The 19814-nt window shown below is 45.8% G+C and overlaps 2 protein-coding genes across 4 annotated transcripts in view; both read left to right on the forward strand.

The window, feature by feature from the left end:
- Nucleotides 1-2117, forward strand: part of Fam104b (family with sequence similarity 104 member B) — a 122773-nt gene extending 120656 nt beyond the window's left edge. For all 3 annotated transcript variants that reach the window (XR_003488220.2, XM_035449884.1, XM_035449885.1), the window contains exon 7: nt 516-2117. Coding sequence is in view for 2 of the 3 variants with exons in the window: in XM_035449884.1 (XP_035305775.1) it covers nt 516-749 (234 nt within the window). In the remaining variant the exon portion in view is untranslated. The remainder of the gene's footprint in view (nt 1-515) is intronic.
- A 12703-nt stretch (nt 2118-14820) lies between these two features.
- Nucleotides 14821-15435, forward strand: LOC100753015 (protein FAM156A/FAM156B). The gene has a single exon (XM_027431999.1). It carries the CDS (start codon nt 14821-14823, stop codon nt 15433-15435), a length of 615 nt encoding a protein of 204 aa, XP_027287800.1.
- Nucleotides 15436-19814: the final 4379 nt, after the last annotated feature.

Raw genomic sequence — 19814 nt, forward strand, 5'->3', positions numbered from 1 at the left:
GAAAGACCCTGTTACCTGTAGGTATGCACGTGTGGACATATGTGTAAATGTAGCTTTCCCCATCATTTCTTTGCCATGTGAGACATGAACCCACATTCCATCTTTCTTATTTTGGTCCTAATCCCAATCACATTCTGCAGCATTGATTGCTGCTTTCTCCTGGAGGTTGGGAGCTTACTTCCCTGGTGCAGATAATTGGAAAGCACGGTGCCGGGGGGGGGGGGGCAGAGAATATGTGGAAGAAAGTGCAGCGAGAAAGCCTATGTTTGTACTCTCTCCCTGATATCGCTGAAGACTGGCTTTTGGGCCCATCACACATGTCCTTCCTGGTTAGCCAAATGGGTGCTATTAACTCAGCTTGAGTGTGGCTGTGAGGAGGGAATGGGCTCCCCAAGTGATTGCACTTTATGGACAGTGAATCCTTTTGTAGACTGTGATGCCAGTATTCTTCAAGCTGAACAGGAAATGCTGACAGTATCATAATAGCCATCCTCCTTCTGTCTTTCTCCTTCCAGTCGTCAAGCAGTGGTAATGCAAGGAGCCACATCGGCATCAATAACACCAGTGGAGAAAGTATGCCAGAGAACAGCTTAAACCCGAACATGGCTGAACTTAACTCCAATATGCCCGAGTTCTCCCAGGAGGACTATGCAGTGTGCCAAGATCAAGGTCCTTACTCCCATATTAACCAGATCTTGAAGGAGGCCCATTTCTACAGCCTACAGCAGAGAGGACAATCTCCGATATGATGACCTAGGCGCTCCTCATTCCTTGTTTATAAAAAGCAATGGCATTCACATAAAGCAGTCTTGGCTTTTGTCTGTATTTTCAGTAAGAGGTCAATGGGCATTTGTACTCTTTTGCTGTTTTGCTCCACCACTTTGAATTCCATGGGTCTTTCATGATGCTTTGATGTGTTTTCTGTCAAGTCTGGTGTCCAATTCATGTTAAGTAGCAACAGGAGGACTTCTCCCTATATTGAACAGCTTGTTTGTCCAATTCGGCTTGGGTTCCAAGTCCCTCTTTCAGGGTCTCCATGTAAAATGTGGTTTTAAAATGTGACTCCTTTTTCTGAAAGGCTAAGTGGCCTGGGAAAGTGTGTGATTTTCATTAAAACATGAAACATCAAACAATATCAGCAAACAAGTCAACACCAAACTGGTAATGAGTTTCGGGGAGGAGATTCTGAAATGAATGGCATGGCTGCTCCTCACAAGGGAGATGCTGCACAAAAATTGCTGTCTACATAATACTGGGGACAATGTGAGCCCATGCAGTTGTTAAAGTGAAACCTGTGTCTAGTAACTACACCCTTTGCCTTCTTCCTGTAATGTCCCTGTGTGTGCCCTTCAGTCCTGTGGAATGCACTGGTAATTCTGTCAGTGAAGTGCAAAGCAATGCTGTGACTTAAGTACAAAGTCTAGATATGAACAGCTTATGTGTTGTTCCTTACAGTCCCATTAGTTATGTCTAATGTTGATAAAGTCTAAGCTTCTGGACACCATATTTCACTTGATGGGTATTGTAAAGCTGGGTGTGATGATTGTCTGTTGTATAACAAGCCTTTCATGGGGAGGAGGGCATCTTATATCATCAAACTATACAGTTGTTTGGGGGTGGGGTTGTCCGGTGAAACAGAGCCTGCTTAGCCTGTGGCACACACCAGTAATGGTAAAACTGTCAACATAATTAATGTGTCTTGTGATGAGTAAAGTGGGACCCCTTTAGATGTAACAGGTAATGCCATTTAGTGATGGTTCTGTTTCTGTTGTTAGTCATATGGGGTATCCAATCTCACTTCATTAATGCCTGTGCTTTCTCAGTGATCAGAGTGGTGACCAAGGAACCAGAAATCACCGTACCATCTGCCCTGGAGCTGTGAGGGCTACAACTTTTTTAACCTTTAACAGGAAGAGCATTGACCTGTTTGATAACAAGCTCTCTATATAAATGCCATGCAAAGGACATTTTGTAATGGCTACTGTTCCCAAAGTTGGAGAAGCAGGTCTTCAGGAGAAGATGTCAGTCTTCTTGCTAGGTGAAAGTGAACAGATACTTGGTTAACATTTTCTCTGGAAGTGTAAAGCAAAGAACCATATAATAAAGAGAAGAAGGTATCTGAAGTCTGAAAGTGCATACATTCAACACAATTCAGGAACACCTAAGCAGAATATTTCAGGGTGAAATCCATGGCAGACGGCTTACCATGGGTATGAGCCATTCAGGCATACAGGTGAGATACCTTGGGGGGATAAAGGTGATTTTAACCTAGCCTGACAACCCAAGTATAATCCCTGGAAATCACTTGATAGAAGGAGAGAATGGACTCCAGGAAGTAGTCTCTTGAAAAGTGCCCTCTTGAAAAGCAATCTCTCTCTCTCTTTTCTCTCTCCCTTTCCCTCTGTCTCTCTCCTCCCTCCCTCCCTCCCTCCCTCCCCCTCCTCCCTCCCTCCCTCCTTCCCTCTCTCTCTCTTTCTCTCTGTCTCTCTCTCTCTCCTCTGATTCTGTCTCTCTCTCCCCCTCTGTTTCTCCCCCCTCTCTGTCTCTCTCCCACTCTCTTCACATTTGACCAGGGCCAGCTCAGAATTCTCTATGTAGACCAGGCTTGCATGGAACACAAGGAGGTCAGCTTGCCTCTGCTTCCTATATCTTAGGATTGACTGCTTGGGCTATCATGTCTGGCCTTCCTTAAACACTTTATTTGTTTTTAAAGTCAGGCTCTTACCATATGACCAAGCCTGAACTGAAATGACTGGGTACCTCCAGCTGCTTCAGCAGTCTCAATCTTACTTGACACAATAAATACATTGTGTCATCTCCTTACTGGCTTTGCAAGGTGTTTTTTTTTTTTTTTTTTTTTTTTTTTTTTTTGGTTTTTGAGACAGGTTTCTCTGTGTAGCTTTGGAGCCTATCCTGGCACTCGCTCTGGAGACCAGGCTGGCCTCGAACTCACAGAGATCCACCTGCCTCTGTCCCCCGAGTGCTGGGATTAAAGGCATGTACCACCAACACCCGGCCTACAAGTTTTTTTTTAACTGTTCATCACCAGCCTTAGTCCTAACATTTCCCAGTCTTTATTGGAGAGATGTAACCTCACCTTCCACAAGTGCCCCTCTTGTATCATACAAATATTTTTCTAAGAGCAGCAGTGGAGAGATGGAGTCCTTTTCCTGAAGAATCAAGTACCAAGAAGAAGGAAAGGATGTTTTGCCTAGGGCAATAAGGGCTTAGGAACTGACCTCTAGGAACAACCTACTATGGGCTACAACCCCAGTGAGTTCCTGCCAACACCCCTTGAGACAAGTGGTGTGAGCTTTGCAGTACACATGCAGGAAGGGAAGCTGGCCGCAAGTCGTTCTCCTGCCCAGTCAGATCCTGCAGAAAGTGACAGGAGTCCATGAGCAGCTGAAGGCACACAACTGGAGAGAAAGAACACCAGAGTTGAAAAGCAAATTGCTTCACCTTAGTACAAGCTCCCTTTCTTCTAATGCGTTTGGCTGTTTTAGGCAAGGATGGGTTGATTCTAGAACCTTCAGCTGGACATGCCCACCCATTCCATTGTGCAACCAGACAGTATTTTAGCCTAGTGATGCCGTGATGGACATATTCAGTGGATCAGAAAGATGAAGGAACAGTCTCTCTCCTCCTCTCTTCCTCCTCCCTGCTTCTCTGTCTCATTCACCCACCTCTCTTTCACAAACTGGCTCCATCCCTGCCCTTCACTCTTTATTTCTCTTTTTTTCTCTGTCCCCCCCTCTCCCCGACTTTACTCCCTCCATCTCTAAATCAAGAACTTTGACCTGAGCCCATGTTCTCCTCATGGTTTTTCATATACAACTACTTGGCACATGGAGCCTTTCACCATCTCTAGCCACGTTGGCCTTGTTATTCATGGCCAAGGACAAGAGGGATGTCCTGGCTCACGTTAAACAAGAAGGAGTTTGAGGTACACACTGTCTGGTAGCCATGTTGTACCTATTGGATGAACACTGGGCAAGTCCTCATGGGCAGAGGAGGCACTTATGTTTCCTTGCTGGATGTCATCACCTCCATAATTGTGAAGTTCCTCCACTGACCACTCTCAGGTGGTACTGGTTTCATTTTGTGATTTTTGACTTTTGAAGAGTGGCAGTCCCCTGCATGATATCACAACCCTCATGCTGCCCTTCCTTCTTGCTTGCACATGTTCCCTGCTGCAGATTAACTTAATCATTAGATGGTTTCCCCTGGGGAGTCCTTTTCTGTGTACTTGACCGCAACACAGAACAGACTGAAACAATGGTCACTTTGAACTCTCCATCAAACCGTAACTGTTGAAGTATTTTTTGAACTCTTGAGCCGTTCTTGACATCATCACTGTTTTTCCCATATCGTGTGAGGGCTGTGTGATAACATCACTCATGTCCCCACCAAGTGAGGCAGATTTTGGAGATGACTCTGATTAACAGTTTACTGTTATCTCATTCCATGCTCTTGGAAGCAATTGTTGGGAATTCTGGCCAGGATGATTTCTGAAAAGAATAAATGGTTAATCTTATGAACCAAGACTAGGGAGGGGAAAGCAAGCATTCTTCACAAGATGGATCTCTCAGGATGTTTTCTTTATTTCTTAGAGAGTTTGATAGGGACCAGGTGTATAAACATGACATACTACTATCTCGACCTTTGTGAGAGGTCTAATACTGTCACAGTCCTGACTAGCTGCCCCTTTATTGCAGGTGTGGCCAATGTATTTTTATGCACTGAGATTTCCTGTTACAGCCAAAGAATTTACTTGTCAGGTTTCAATACACCATGGAACATACAGACTACATGAAGCTAAACGGGAAGAGCACAAAATTTTCCCTTTGGGGAGAAACAGTACTGTCCATTTCTCCTTGTGGAAGAGGAAACATGCACACATCCTTGTCTTCAAATAGAAATGAAAACACAAGCCTGCTGGTGGTAACCTTTAATGCCAGCTAGCTGGAATGCTGAGGCAGGAGTATCACAGGCTCTAAGGCAGAGCTACACACTGAGTTCAAGTACACCTGTGTAGGGTCAGAAGACATTGTATGAAAAGAAAATGTCATAAGAGAGGCTGAAAATATAGCCCAGTGGTAGGATATGCCTACCGTGTACCAGGCCCTAGGTTCAATAGCCTGTACCGATAAAAGTAAACATACACAAATAAATAAAAGTGTCCATATGTTGGATGGAAGATCTTCCCTATGTAGACATCTCACGGGAGTCAAGGTAAGTATGAGATCAGACTGGATCTTATTTCCTGCTAGTGGAAAGGTGCAAGGAATTCACAACATGCTGGTAAGTTACCAAATAGGGCTGAATGGATGCAATGCAAACATAACCTTCATTACCATATTTCTGTGACCCAGTACTGGGACATTAACTTGCTACAGCTCATCTTAAGCATAGTCAGTCTTGAGTCTCCTTTATGTTCTGAGGGCCCTCATCACTGATACTGACTTTCCACATCCTCGGTGAATTCTCAACTCTGTGTGGCCTTGGGTGCATTTGCTTAAATGCTAACAGTCTTCGACTGACTGGTGGCATCCAGTCATGAAAAGGATGCTGTTTACTTTGATGCTGTTGTGGGCATGTGGTGCTGATTACAGGGCATTTTTATGTGGAGTTCATGCATCTAAACATGTCTCAAAGACAGATACTGAGATTCCACAGTGAAGGCCTCCTCCGGTCTGTGGGCTTCGTCAGATGGAAGACGAATCAGAAAGGCATTAGTACAGTTTAACTTCCAGTGTGAACTCTAATTTCAAAAGGCAGTTGTCCCCACAAGGTCTGAAGCTAAAACATGGCCTGAAGAGCCAACTTTGGCAAATGGGCCATGGAACATCCCATTGATACAGTCAGTGATAGAAGTCAATGAAGGCGAGGGTGTAAAGAGTTCAGTAGATCCAAGATAAATGACAAATGTGTGTATTATTGGGGAAAAACTTACACAGAACAATAAAGAACTGCCGCAGCATTTTTATGCCCTTCTGTTCCAATCTGCAACCCGAGAGAGAGAGAGAGAGAGAGAGAGAGAGAGAGAGAGAGAGAGAACATGAGAGAGATCATGCCTCATGTTTCCCTCTTTCCATTTCTGTCCCCACCTGAAGCCATGCCCTAAGGGCAAGGTTCACAGGCAGGATGCAGCTACAAAGCAAATAGGGCTCTCAAACTGGAGGGAGAGAGACACAATTGATTTGTTTGCTAGGATCTGGTTATGTGGAAGGGACCAGTTGGTTTTAAGAACCTACAAGGGTAAAATCTGGGAGCTATTGTGTGGAACTCCTGGAGATCAATTTTTGAAATCTTTCATCAAAATTTAAAGAAGACTGCTCAAGTCAAGTGTAGTAAGGGCAGGCTTTTCATCATCAGTTAGAATACCCCTATTCCCATTGGGAAACCTATTATTTAGGTACAGAAGAAAGAATCTAGTAGTGAGCCATGTGGGTTTATTTTCCAACATTGTGAGAGCCATGTTCTCAATTTTCTACTTCAGAACCTAGATGCCTTGGTAAGTTTTAAAGACAGGCATGTTGGTATCAGCAAGTCTCTCATCCAGGAGCTTGGGAGGCAGAGGCAAAAGGATCAGAATTTGGAGGCCAGTCTTGGCTCCATAATGAAATCCAGGCCAGTTGGCGAACATTGTACACATGTAGCTCCCATGTATAACAGGTGCATGAGTGTGAAAGACACAGAAACATAGGTACATATTCAATAAGCATAGTGGCCCATTCCTATAATCCCAGAAGAGGCAGAGCAGGAAGATGGTCATATACTAGAGAACATTCTGTGCTACACATATTGAGTTTCTGGGCAAAGTACACTACAAATGAGACCTGAAATAAAATATTTAAAATAAAGAGAATAAATTCCTAAAAGGAGTGAAATAAATGCTTAAATGTGTATGTTCTGAACACAGACCTGTAGTAAATAAATTAGCTGAGGACATATTATGCTTTAAGAATGGACCAGCTACAGTGGGTGTTGGAGCAGTTGTCCTACTCTCATTTGCTTTCATGTAAGGACACCTGCATACACTCCATGGCCCCAAAATCCGGTTATCTGACTCAATGATTACTCTGCCAGAACCAAGACTCCAGGACAGGGTAGCTATTTGTGTAGGTAAGAGTACCTTGGTGACACGGTCAACAGGACATGATTCCTGAACTAAGGGAGACAACAGGGCCCACATAAGATTATGCTGCCACATGGCTCTCCTACAAGGATGCTGTGGCTATTGTATTTATTTTCTTTTGCCTTTTTGTTCTTAGTTTAGTCAAGCCATCAGACCTGACATTTGTATTGTGCCATTCCTCAAACCTAGTTTTTTGCCATCTCTTCTCACAAGTGCTATCTATCCAATGCCTTAGCCCTCAGTGACATGTCTATGCCAAGAGGCTTCAAATGTTTATGTTGGTTGGCCTGGAACTTCTCTCTGCCACATCATTAATATCCCCTCACACCACGTCTCTATCATCTCCAACTCGGTCTCAGCCATCTCCAACTTGCCAGTTTCAAACATGATCTTACTGTTCCAATAGCTATACAGATCACTAGCTTGCTCTGCTTGCTTTCTTCCAACCTCAGTGCCGGGAACCCCACACACAAGTCCTCTCTTCACTCCTCAAGCTAGAATTTGTTCAGTAAGCTGCAGTTTTACTGCTGTCCCATCAGTCTCTCTCACCTGGACTGTCACAAGATTTCCACCACAACTGTTGTCATCACTTTTAATGCTATCATCAGATCTTGAGGTCCCCTTGAAGTCTTAAAAGAGTAAATTGAGGACATTATTATCCCGTTCTAAGCCCTGGAATGCTCTGTATGACTGAGGACGTCTGTAAAAATATCCTTTTAGCCAGGCGTTGGTGGCGCACACCTTTAATCCCAGCACTTGGGAGGCAGAGGCAAGGAGATCTCTGTGAGTTCGAGGCCAGCCTGGTCTACAGAACAAGTTCCAGGACAGGCTTCAAAGCAATACAGAGAAACCCTATCTCAAAAAACAAAAAACAATACAAAACAAAACAAATATCCTTTTAACACAATTGTGATGAATGGTGCAAAATATGAGTGCAAGTGCAGGGATATAGGGAGGGTACTAACATGCTCTCAGCATCCACAGCAACCCAGCCACTGCTTTAAGGGTAATGTGCCCAAACCCTTACCCTCTCTCCACAATGTTTGCTTCATGGAGCATGGTGAATGGCTACCACTTTACACTCATCTTATGACACCTTGCTCCCTACTTCAAACTCCTCAACCACACTGTCCTTGTACCTGGAATCTACTGCACACACCCCTGCCCTCCACATTATTCCAGAGGATTTCTACTCCTATGAGTGACAATGCAAAGATTGTTACCTTTTCAGGTATCCCGAGCTGACTTGGTTTAATTTCTGTGCTACCTAATCCTGAGAGAGATCATAGTTTTGTTTATGCATCTAGACCAAAGCCAAGTATTTATTTATTTATTTTTTGGTGTGTAATATTGCTCCCCTAAATACTTTGCCCTCCTGGAAGGAATGATGCATATGGGTTCACAGCTCGGATCCTAAAGCACTTGCAAGTTCCCCATGGATATCACTTACTGAGCAGAAGACAGAATTTGAGTGCCCTCAGGAGAAACCAGGTCTCCAGTATGGACTGGAGGCAGTCATGCAGCCAGGATGGAGGTGTTAGCAGCCTTCCACAAAAATAAGCTTTCACATGGGCTCCCACATAAATAAATGGCCTCCCTCCTCCCAATTATTGTAGGAAAACTAAGAGCGGGGAGTGCTGTGCATCTCTCCTTCCCACTCAGCTAAGCCTGCCTTTTGCTCTTGTAGGAGGTAGAAACCTGAGAGACCCTGAAAACTCTCAGGGTGTGTCAGGTTGAGGTGTTGAATGGCTACCTTTCTGAAGGATGGGACCTCAGAGGCCTAGTAAGGAGTGCTCTCTGCAGGAGGGAAATAATGCATGTGGACAGATCCGAATGGTGGTGAAAACAAGTTGGCATTTGAGGAGTTACTTGTTTTCCTATAAAACCATTGTCCCAGGAAAGAACCAGGAATGGACATGTTGGGTGAGAAAGGTATGCATAGCATTCTGAATATCTCTTTTAATTTTTAATTTCATTTTTATCCAATCATAGTTCTCCCTCCCACACCTTCTCCCACCCCTTACCTCCTACCACTTCCCCTCACCTCCCCTGCAAACTACCCCCAGTCCACTCTTCCCCATGAGGAGTCAACATCGTCTGCCACAATAGGTTGGGACAGGGACAGGCCCCTCTCTCATGCATTAAGGCTGAGCATGGCATCCCACCATAGGGAATGAGCTCCAACGAGCTAGCTCATGTACCAGGTTTGTATCTTGGTCCTACAGCCAGGGGCCCCTCAGCTAGTCTAAGCTTCACAACTATCTCCCACATATGTAGGGCCTAGTTCAGTCTCCTGGAGTCTGCACACTTGTAGGTATAGAGTTCATGAGTTTCCATATGCTTGGTTCAGCTGTCTCTGTAGATTTCTCCATCATGGTCTTGACCTCTCTTGCTCATTTAATATTCCCTTTTCCCTTTCTTCGACCGGATTCCCGGAGCTTGGCCTGGTTCTTGGTTGTGGATGTCTGTGTCTGGTTCCGTCAATTACTTGATGAAGGCTCTATGATGATAGTTCCAGTATTTTCCAATTTGATTACAGGGGTAGACCAGTTCAGTTGTCCTCTCTACTATTGCTAGGATTCTTAGTTGGGTTCATCCTTGTTGATTCTCCCTAAGCCCATAGTGGCTCTATCTATTAAGATATTTCTTTCATTGCTCTTTTACTGCATCCTCCCCCAGGCCATCCCATTCCCACATGGTATCATTCCCATTCCCCTTCCCCTCACACTTCCCACTCCTCCACCCCCAGTTTACCCCATAGATCTCATCTAGTTTCCCTTCCTAGGCCTATACATGTGTCCCTCTTAGGGTCCTCTTTGTTGCTCAGCTCCTCTGGAGCTGTGGATTGTAGTTTGGTTATCCTTTGCATTATATCTAATATCTGCTTATGAGTGAATACTTACTGTGTTTGCCTTTCTGAGTGTGGGTTACCTCACTCGGGATGGTTTTTTTACTTCCATCCATTGCCTGCAAATTTCATGAGGTCATCATTTTTTTTCTCTTTTTATTATTATTAATTCAAGTTAGGGAACAGGCTTGTTTCACATGTAATTCCCCTCTCCCTCTCCCTCTCCCTCCCCTTCCCCCCATTCCTTCTCCCCCACCTCCAACCTACCCCCCACCCCATCCACCCACCACTCCCCAGGCAGGGTAGGGCCCCCAAAGGGGGCTCCACCAAGTCCACCAAATCTTCCTGTGCTGGGCCTAAGTCCCTCCCCATGTGTTCAGAGACAGAGTGCATCCCTTCAAGTGGGATGGGCTCTCGAAGTCCCCCCCCACACCAGGGCAAAACGCCAGTCCACCTCCGGAGGCTCCCAGGAGTGCAGGGGCCTCCCCATTGGCATCCATGATCAGGGGGCTGGATTAGTCCCGTACTGGCCTCCCAAAGAGCGTCTGGGGTCGATATGCTTTCCCTTTTTCAGGCCAACTGTTTATGTGGGTTTCTCCAACCTGGTACAGACCCCTTCATTCTTCATTCCTCCCTCTCTTCAACTAGGTTCCAGATTTCAGCTCAGTGTATTTCTGTGGATGTCTGTCTCTGCTTCCATCAGCCACTGGATGAGGACTCTAGGATAGCATAGAGAGTAGTCATCAATCTCATTCTAGGGGAAGGGCTTCTAGGCCATCCTCTCCTCCACTGCCCGGACTGTCAGATCGTGTCATCCTTGTAGGTCTCTGGAGATCTCCCTAGTTCCAGATCTCTTCTCGGACCTATAGTGACTCCCTCTGATATGGTATCTCTCATCCTGCTCTCTCTCCTCTATTCTTCCACCAACTCAATATATCTGCTCCTCCATTTCTTCTCCTCTCCTCTTCTTCTTGTGCTCTTACTGTGGCAGCACCCACTCCCCTACCCTCATGCTCTCAATTAGCTCGGGAGTTTATGCCACTTCCCATTCCTGGGGTCCACTTATCCCTTAGGGTCATTCATGATTTCTAGTTTCTTTGGGGAAGAGGATAATAGGCTGGTAAACCTTTGCTCTATGTCTAAAAATCATATATGAGTGAGTACATACCATGTTTGTCTTTTTGTGATTGGGTTACCTCACTCAGGATGGTTTCTTCTAGTTCCATCCATTTGCCTGCGAATTTCAAGATTCCATTGCATTTTTCTGCTGAGTAGTACTCCATTGTATAAATGTACCACATTTTCTCTTTCCATTCTTCAGTTGAGGGGCATCTAGGTTCTGGCTATTACAAACAATGCTGCTATGAACATGGTTGAACATATGTCCTTGTTGTATGGACATGCAGTATTTGGGTATATACCCAAGAGAGGAATGGCTGGATCTTGAGGTAGATTGACTCCCATTTTTCTGAGCAACCGCCATACTGATTTCCAAAGTGGTCTTACAAAGTGGAGGAGTGTTCCTTCTTCTCCGCAATCTCTCCAGCATAGGTTGTCATTGGTATTTTTGATTTTAGCCATTCTGACAGGTGTGAGGTGGTATCTCAGAGTTGTTTTGAGTTGCATTTCTCTGATGGCCAAGGATTTTGAGCACTTTCTTAAGTGTCTTTCAGCCATTTCAGATTCCTCTGTTGAAAAATCTCTGTTTAGTTCTGCACCCCACTTTTTAATTTCATTGTATGGTGTTTTGGTGGCTAGCTTCTTGAGCTCCTTGTATATTTTGGAAATCAGTCCTCTGTCAGATGTGGGGCTGGTGAAGATCTTTTCCCATTCTGTGGGTGGTCGTTTTGTCTTACTGACGATGTCCTTTGCCTTACAGAAGCTTCTCAGTTTCAGGAGGTCCCATTTATTGATTGCAGACCTCAGTGTCTGTGCTTCTGGCGTGAGAGGTCATCATTTTTTACAGCTGACTAGTAAGTTGAGGGACATCTAGTTGTTTCCAGGTTCTGGCTATTATGAATACTGCTGCTATGAACATAGTTGAACAGATGTCCTTGTGGTATGAATGTGCACACTTGGGTAAATGCCCAAGAGTGTTATCTCTGGGACTTGAGGTAAATTGATTTCCAATTTTCTTAGAAACCACCATACTGATTTCCAAAATGGCTGTGCAAGTTTGCACTCCCACGCCTGCCATTTTCTCTTCTATCTCTTTGATTATGTTGTTTATGCTTGCACCTGTAGTTCCTGTTTGTTTTCCCAGATTATTCACTTCTAGAATTCCCTCCATTTTGTTTTCTTTATTTCTTCCATTTCAGATTTCAAGTCTTGGATTTGTTTGTTTTTTCTTAGTTTTCTTAGCTTTCTATAAGGGGCTTATTGGTTTCTTCCATTTTTTGTCTTTTCCTCCATTTCTTTAAGATATTTCTTCTTTAAGGGCCTCTATCATCTTGGTCAACTTATTTTAAGGTCTTTTTTTTTGCTTCTTCTGTATTGTGGTGTTCAGGTCTTCCTGATGATGTACTACCAGGTTCTGGTGTTACCATGTTGCTCTTTAGATTGTTGAGTGTATTCTTGCATTGATTCTACCCTTCTCTTCTTACTATTGGTGAAAGCAGTGTCTTTGCCTCTTGATCTGATCATCTCAGTTTTCTCTCTCAGTCTTCTCGTTGCAGTAGATGTCTATGCTTCAGGGAGCCCCTGATTTCGCAGGGGATGGGTGGGTTTGAGGGATGAGTGTGGGAGGCTGTTGGTGTAGCCTGCTTGCTGGAGTCTTTTCCTGCTGACCTTCTAGTGTGACTGAGATGGGTGGAGGAAGCGCCTGGTGTTTTTCCCTAGGGCCTAGGCATGAGAGGCTGTTTGGTCCAGATGGAAAGCTGGTCACTCACCTCTCAATCTGCTCTGTGCAGTAGATGGTTGTGTCCCAGGGAGCCCCTGAATATCTTGACAGGAGAACCTTTATCATAAAGAGGAAAAATGCATTCCAGGAAACCATTATCCTGAAGATGGGCTGTCACCAGTTATCATTGAGCTAAAAATGTTCCTGTGATGATGGCTGCTGTGTGTAGTCGGATGAGCTGAGGAAAGTTGAGTGGAAAGGACAATGACTGTGCATCCATACCAGGGACCTTCTTCAGTGATTGCATGAAATCACTGAAGAAGAGCAAAAGCCAACTCCAGAGGAGGTGAAAAAAGCAGTGGCGTATTTTCTGAGGACTTTGATGCACAATGTGAGACTACTCTCTCTCTCTCTCTCTCTCTCTCTCTCTCTCTCTCTCTCTCTCTCTCTTCTCTCTCTCTCTCTCTCTCTCTCTCTCTCTCTCTCTCTCTCTTATAGAATCTCTCCCTCACTTTCTTCCTTTCTCCCTGCCTCTCTCTCTCTTAACCTCTCTCTCTGCCTTTGTGTTTCCTGGAGCTCATGCTCAGGAGGCTGGATGATTTAATGGCAGCTGACTGGCAGTGCTGCAAGTGACATTATTTAGTATCCTCTTCTAGGAGCAGTTTCTTCACCCCCATGAAGTAGCAAACTTAATTGATCACCTCCCACACCGCTTAACAAGCATGGGGAATTTCTTTCTTCAGTTCTCCCCTCATGCGTGAGCATAGGGAGAATGGGCTGCCTACCTCAGCATCCACTGTTCTCTGACTGCCTTTCAAGAGTGTGGGAGTACAGTCACTGTGGACAGAGCTTGGTCAGCTCCACCTTGCTGCTATCTGCAGGCAGAGGTGTGACTCCTGTGTCCCCATCTGTGAGTGACTCTCGACTTTTCTTCTTTCACTGATGCCACCCTTACCCAGGCTGTTCACTACCCCTTTTGTTTTTACTCGTGTATCACATTCCTTGCACTTGGGCAAGGAGACACTTTTGTATAACACAGCAGGTTGCCCTTATCAGATATGCTTCCTGGAAGCCGTGTGCCCACACAAATGAAAGGATAAAAACCTGGAATTGCAGAGGGCAAGAGTGGAGTTTGGCTCTGGTTGTCACAGGCTGGTTGATGGGTAGGTCTAGGAATACGGGAGGTAAAGGAAGACCACATTCCAATAGTTGAGCAGTAGTCAGCTCTCAGTGCTACATCAGGACATCTATTCCTGAAATTTAATGACAGGCAAAATTCACTTTCAGGCTCTTGTCTAAGGTCACATGTTGCTACACAGAAAAGAGCTACCTCAGAGTCAATGAAAAATCCTGCCAAGATTCTTTCATTCTTATCACAAAGAGAGAAATTTTGCTGCGATCTCAGTGTGTGTCATGGAAATGTTCCCACAGGCAACTGAGCAGCTTCCGGGGCAGCATGGCAAGTCAATGATCAGTAGGGGGACAACCAGAGACTTGTAGGTCCTAGGGGTCAAATCCTTGTAAGCCCATAAAATTCTGCGCTGCAAATCCATGTAAACCTCTGTGAAGAATGGCTATCACTGTCCATACATTTCAGTAGAGTTGCCTGTGAGTGTTGGGGTAAGGGGAGTAAGACAAGAATCAATGTGGTTCACCCTATGAGCTGTCAGGCAAGAGAAGGAGTACCAGCTGCCATGGCAGGAATGCTGATGACCTGTCAGGCCCTGTGCTATGCTCTCTGGATAAGTATCATCTCATGTAACCATCGGATGCAGCCTGGGAGGTGGCCCTGTGTTGAAGATGAGGGAGAAACAAAGTGAGATGAATAATCATGGGCTTTCTTCCTTGTCTTCTCACCTCTTGTTACAGTCTGGATTTTCCTGGCTGCACACATTCCTCCTGGCTATCGCCTGGCTATTCCACAAGCCTCCACCTTCACTTTTCCTCTTGGAACCAGGGCTCAGTGTAGTCTCCGGCTTAGACTAGACCCCCATGGATCCACTGCAGAAATGGGATCCAATGTCGATTTCCATGCCCTCCCGCATGGCCACTGTGACAAGCTCCCAAGCGGCCTCAGCAGGCTCTCACCCTTCCTCTTCAGAAAAGCTAAGCATGGGTCTCAGTGGACTTAGGCTTATCCGCAGCCCTGGCCCAGGTGTGTCTGCTCCTGTGTCAGAGGGGCTGCTTCAGCAGCAGGCCCGTGAGAAGAAGGCATTGTGGCAACAGTACTGGGAAAAGCAGGGCTTTCCTCAGAGGAAGAAAGTCTTCCTGAGGCACTCTGGACGCTGGCACTGGGATCATATGACACCTTACCTGCTTGCACGGGATGTCAGAGGCTCTCCTTCGGGCGGCAACACTCAGAACCTGCAACAATGCCAGGGCCATGTGCCAAACATTGCTGGTATGAGTGGAGACAGGAACACGCCCCCCAACCCTCCCTCCTGGGAAACGCTGGTGCAAGGCCTCAATGGCCTCACCCTCAACCTGGGAGCCAACAGACCCAGCCCCCTGCCAGAGGTGACTGGGGAGCAGCAGGAGCCAGAGCAGATGCTCCGGCTGGAGAGGCAGCAGGAAAGCATCAGGATCTTCCAGAGAATGCTCAAGTAGAGGATGGAAGAAGGCTGAGGAACTGCCTCCAGAGGATGGAGGTGAATTGGACTCAGACAGTGCGGTCCAGCCTGGGCTCTCCTGACATCAAATGAGTCATCTGCCTTCGGATGAGTCCCCACACTTGTGCCAAGATAGGAATTGTCTTAGGAAAGGCTTCAACTTTCCTGCTTATGTCTTTTTATATGCCTTTGTGGGTGTGGTGGTGTGAGTTAGCCAATACAAAAGGAAACTGGGTACCAAGCATTCCTGAACCCCCATGATGTGGTTCACACACAGAGTTTTCACTCATTTTCCTTGCAACTCAGTGCCCCCATTTTCTGCTAAGAAGAACCAATGTCATATATCATATTTTATGTGTTTACATATATGAAAGTATATTTGAATTTATAAGACATACATATGTCTTCTATATGCCTTCTTGATGTCAGTTTATTGAGTGCCAAACAAAAAGAATTACAGGCACGATGGGATGCATGTTCTGGATAGGACAGACAGATAGATTTACTTGCAACTTCCAGAAGTTGAAGCAAGGGAATGCATTAGGCTGCTACCCAGTGTTCTGTATTGGCTAAAACATCCAGTTGTGGGAGCCTACATGGAAGAAGAGACTTCTTCCTCAGCCATACTAGATCCTGGATTTCTGGAGGAATTACCCCGTGTCCACTCAATCATTGTCATTGCAAAGGCTGACTTGGGATTTCATAACTGTGTATCACACGTGACCCACTCACCCCACCCAGCCTCTTCATGTGGTCAATAAAAATCACTTAAAGACACACAGGCAGGTCAGCAATGGCATAGTTTCATTTAGACGGGGTGGCAAAGAGATGAGAGGCTCCAGTATGCATTCTGGGGTCAGCATGGACAGTCCAGGGAGTGGGTAAGACTGTCCCGAAGGAAGGTTTGTGTGGCATTGTTATGGTGCCAGAATTCAGTGATAAATGTCGTTATCACCAGAAACTGGTGATAAGTGGTGAATGTTTGCAGGGATTGATTTCAATCCCATGTTTTCCAGTAATCCATATATATATATATATGTGGCCTAGGTATACAGGTATTATAGACTGGAAAGTGGGGAGGCCAGTTTGCCCTTAAGTTTGCTCTTACTTATCTTGGGGCAGTAGTGGAAAGTATCCTGTGTGCTAATTAGTGGTCGTTCCCGGGATCTGTGCATGCTCTGTGTTTCTCAGCTGCTAAAAGACTCTGATGATCCAAGAGAACAAACAGCTGGGAGGGCAGAATGCCCCCCTCGTTGAATTGTCAAGAGAACCAGCATTTAACCTGCCTGTATGCCACACAGGTAGGGTGGGGTGGGCTTATTCAAATGGGGGAGTTGGGTATTGCTCCAGGTTGCTGCCTAGCAACCACTCTGCAGAGCCCAGCTTCTGAATGATAGAAGGAGCTGGTGGAGGCCTGGAAACACAGGCCTACCAGCCATTATGGGTGCCTTGATAGCTCTGAGGGTGAAGGCATCCTGGCAGGGTAATCCTCCTTCCTTGCCATTTGGCCACGAGAAGCAGAGCCTGTTGTGTACTGGGCAACAAGGGGATAATCTGTGGGACATGTTACCGGCTGTGCAGTTTGTAGTCCTTCATTCTCACATGCCCCCTGACCTCCAGTCACTGGGCTGGGCACCTGTATCTCTGTCTAATCAGACACTTGTGCCACAGTATACAAGTGTTTTTTTACCTTCCCTAGTGTTGAAATGATTTACTCTTTTCAAGTGTAGTGCCCTGTGCTTGTACCAGGTGGTATGAAATGCCCTCTTCCAAATGTGAAAACGTGTTCTGTTCTGTGACCATCTGCTTCTTGTTGTTAATGTGGCCTGGAATGTCATCATGTGGTTTTGTCAGAGATTCTGAAGGGTCAAGAAACTGTGTACCGATCTCTGCTCTAATCCATGAGACTTGTTCAACACATTGTGAGTTTTGTAGCACATTGTCTAAGCCATGCTACTGACTATGTGACCAGTTAAATTTCCATTACAGTTAAGATTGCCTGTTACTTTGCAATATTTCTCCCTTTAGAAACAGCGATGCTTGTTTTTGTCCTTTTCAACAGTGGATCTCTTGCAGTAGGTGCTGTGTTTTCCTCCTGTCACATATTCCCTGCCTGATTCTTCACCTACCTGGCAGTCTTACTTATCTGCCTTCCACATCCAACATCACTATGTGCCACTCTTCAGAATACACAATGGCAAAGTTTCAAAGGGAGATGGCAGAGTAGGAGGAGGATCATGGAACCATGGGGCCTAAAGTCTACCTCCCCAGATAGTCAGGTGAGCCACCTCCACCAACAACAGGTTCTGCTGTGAATCTCTTGGCATAGTGGATGCAGGAACTTTTGGCAGGATGACCCAGGCACAGCTGCCCACCCCATTGCCCCACCCTCTGGACAACTCCATGCCTTATATGCATAACAACACTGAGGGCTTGGCCAGAGGCATCTTGGTGGTGGTTGCAGCCCTCAGGTGTGCTCCTGGCTTCCCCTACATCGCAGTCTTCTATGGGGACCAGGTAGCCCCCATACTTTGGCCTCAGTTATTTGAGTCCTGTGGATGCTCTGACTTGACCATAAGTACCGACTCATCATCTTTACCTCCATTAATTTCATTTCTTTGTCCTGCTCCAAGGGTTGAACTGTACAGTTACATATGTGTGCTATATGATTGAGTGCCTGTTTGTGTGCACAAATGTGGGCATTCATGCCTGTGTAGATGAAGGTCAAGGCGGACCATGGGTGTGTTGTGCTATCGCTCTCTATCATGAGTTTTGAGACAGACTTCTGATAGGTTCCTGGAACTCACCATGTGGCTTGATGAGATAGATAGTGAGTGCCTAGCAGCCCTAGGATTTTGGGCGTATCTTGCCAGGCTTGGCTTTTGAGTTTGTGCTGGGGGATCCCACCTCAGGCCCTCAAACCTACTAGCCAGACACTTTACCAGCCTCTAAGCTATACACTTTTAATTAATTGGAACCTACCTTCAAACAATAACAACCCTTTCCTGAGTAGTGAAGCCCCCACCACAGTGTGTTCCCACTTCCTGACACACAATGTTTGGTGGCCTGTTTGCTGGAGCAGCAGACCAGGAAATGTTTCTCACACTCACAAGATTGCAGGCAGCATCTTCACGAGCCATTTCCAGTGGTTTAGGAGTGTTGTCGCTTCTCTCAAAACCCCAAGTGTGTTTCAAAGGCTGGGTGTACAAGAGAGACTCCAATTATGCCTTGATTGGAGTTTTCATGGTGATGTCATGGCAACGCATTTCATCACTGCACATCATTTACCTGTGTGATTGCACCATGCTAACCTCTCCCAACCATTTTGAAAGAGACAGACATTCCCCCACTGCACCATTCTGATTTTCTCTCATGATCCGTGTTCCTAAATTGTCATGACTCAGCTTGAGGCCCTGTGAGGAATGGGGACAGGAGGTGGTGGCCGAGGTGTAGGTTATTAATCTCATCCTGAAACTATTGTGTCAATAACCTGGGAGAAAAGAGATTTTTCTGACTGGATGGAATCCTGGTGGTTGCCTAGGTTACTACGAGAGAGAGCTGGTGCCCATGGAGACTGCCACATCACCAGCCTCATTCTACAGGATCCAAGCCTGAAGCAACAGTGTAGGGGACATGCTCACTATATCCTCAGTATTAGGGTACTCCTGAAGATGCTCTGAGCCTGTTTGTGACAAGCAAAGATGCAGAGGACAAGGACACAGGCTCTGGCCACTAACTACATCACCCATTGAATTTTCAGTGAGAGTGTGCAGGTTGGCAGACCCTTTCCTCCTTGTGCTAGGAGAAGGGTCTCTGAACACCTGTGTGACCCTGGTTCCCAAGCCCCAGATGCTATTCTTTCTGTGCTGGAGGCCCTGGTGTGGTGCATGTGCAGGGTACTTTCACAAAACTGCTGAAATGGAACATTGCTCAGAATCCATGTCTGATGGTCACACAAGGGAATTCTCAAGATTCCAGAAAGCACCTCTCCCCTCCCTCTCCCCTCTCTCTCCCTCCCTCCCTCCCTCCCTCCCTCCCTCCCTCCCTCCCTCCCTCTCTCTCTGCATAGAACCAAGGATATTGTGAAACTTCTCACAACATATATTCACATAGAGGATGTAGCACTAAGTTAAGTGAGCATGAATATGTATGTATGTATGTATGTATGTATGTATGTATGTATGTATGATGACCTCACTGTCTGTTGTACCTGGTAACAAAGAAGACCCTAAGAGAAACATACAAGGATCTGCTTAGCAAGGGGAAATGTGAAATAGACAAGCTCACTTGAGTAAATCAGGAGCATGAGAGAGGGAGGGAGGTGGTAGAGTGAGGGGCAGTAGGAAGGGCAATGGGGACGTGAACATGAGGGAACAG

The sequence above is a fragment of the Cricetulus griseus genome, chromosome X (assembly GCF_003668045.3).
Source record: "Cricetulus griseus strain 17A/GY chromosome X, alternate assembly CriGri-PICRH-1.0, whole genome shotgun sequence".
Classification (NCBI taxonomy): domain Eukaryota; kingdom Metazoa; phylum Chordata; class Mammalia; order Rodentia; family Cricetidae; genus Cricetulus; species Cricetulus griseus.

Bases quoted from the DNA above. Each gene is read 5' to 3' on its own strand.
- LOC100753015 (XM_027431999.1), top strand. From the start codon at position 14,821: ATGGATCCACTGCAGAAATGGGATCCAATGTCGATTTCCATGCCCTCC.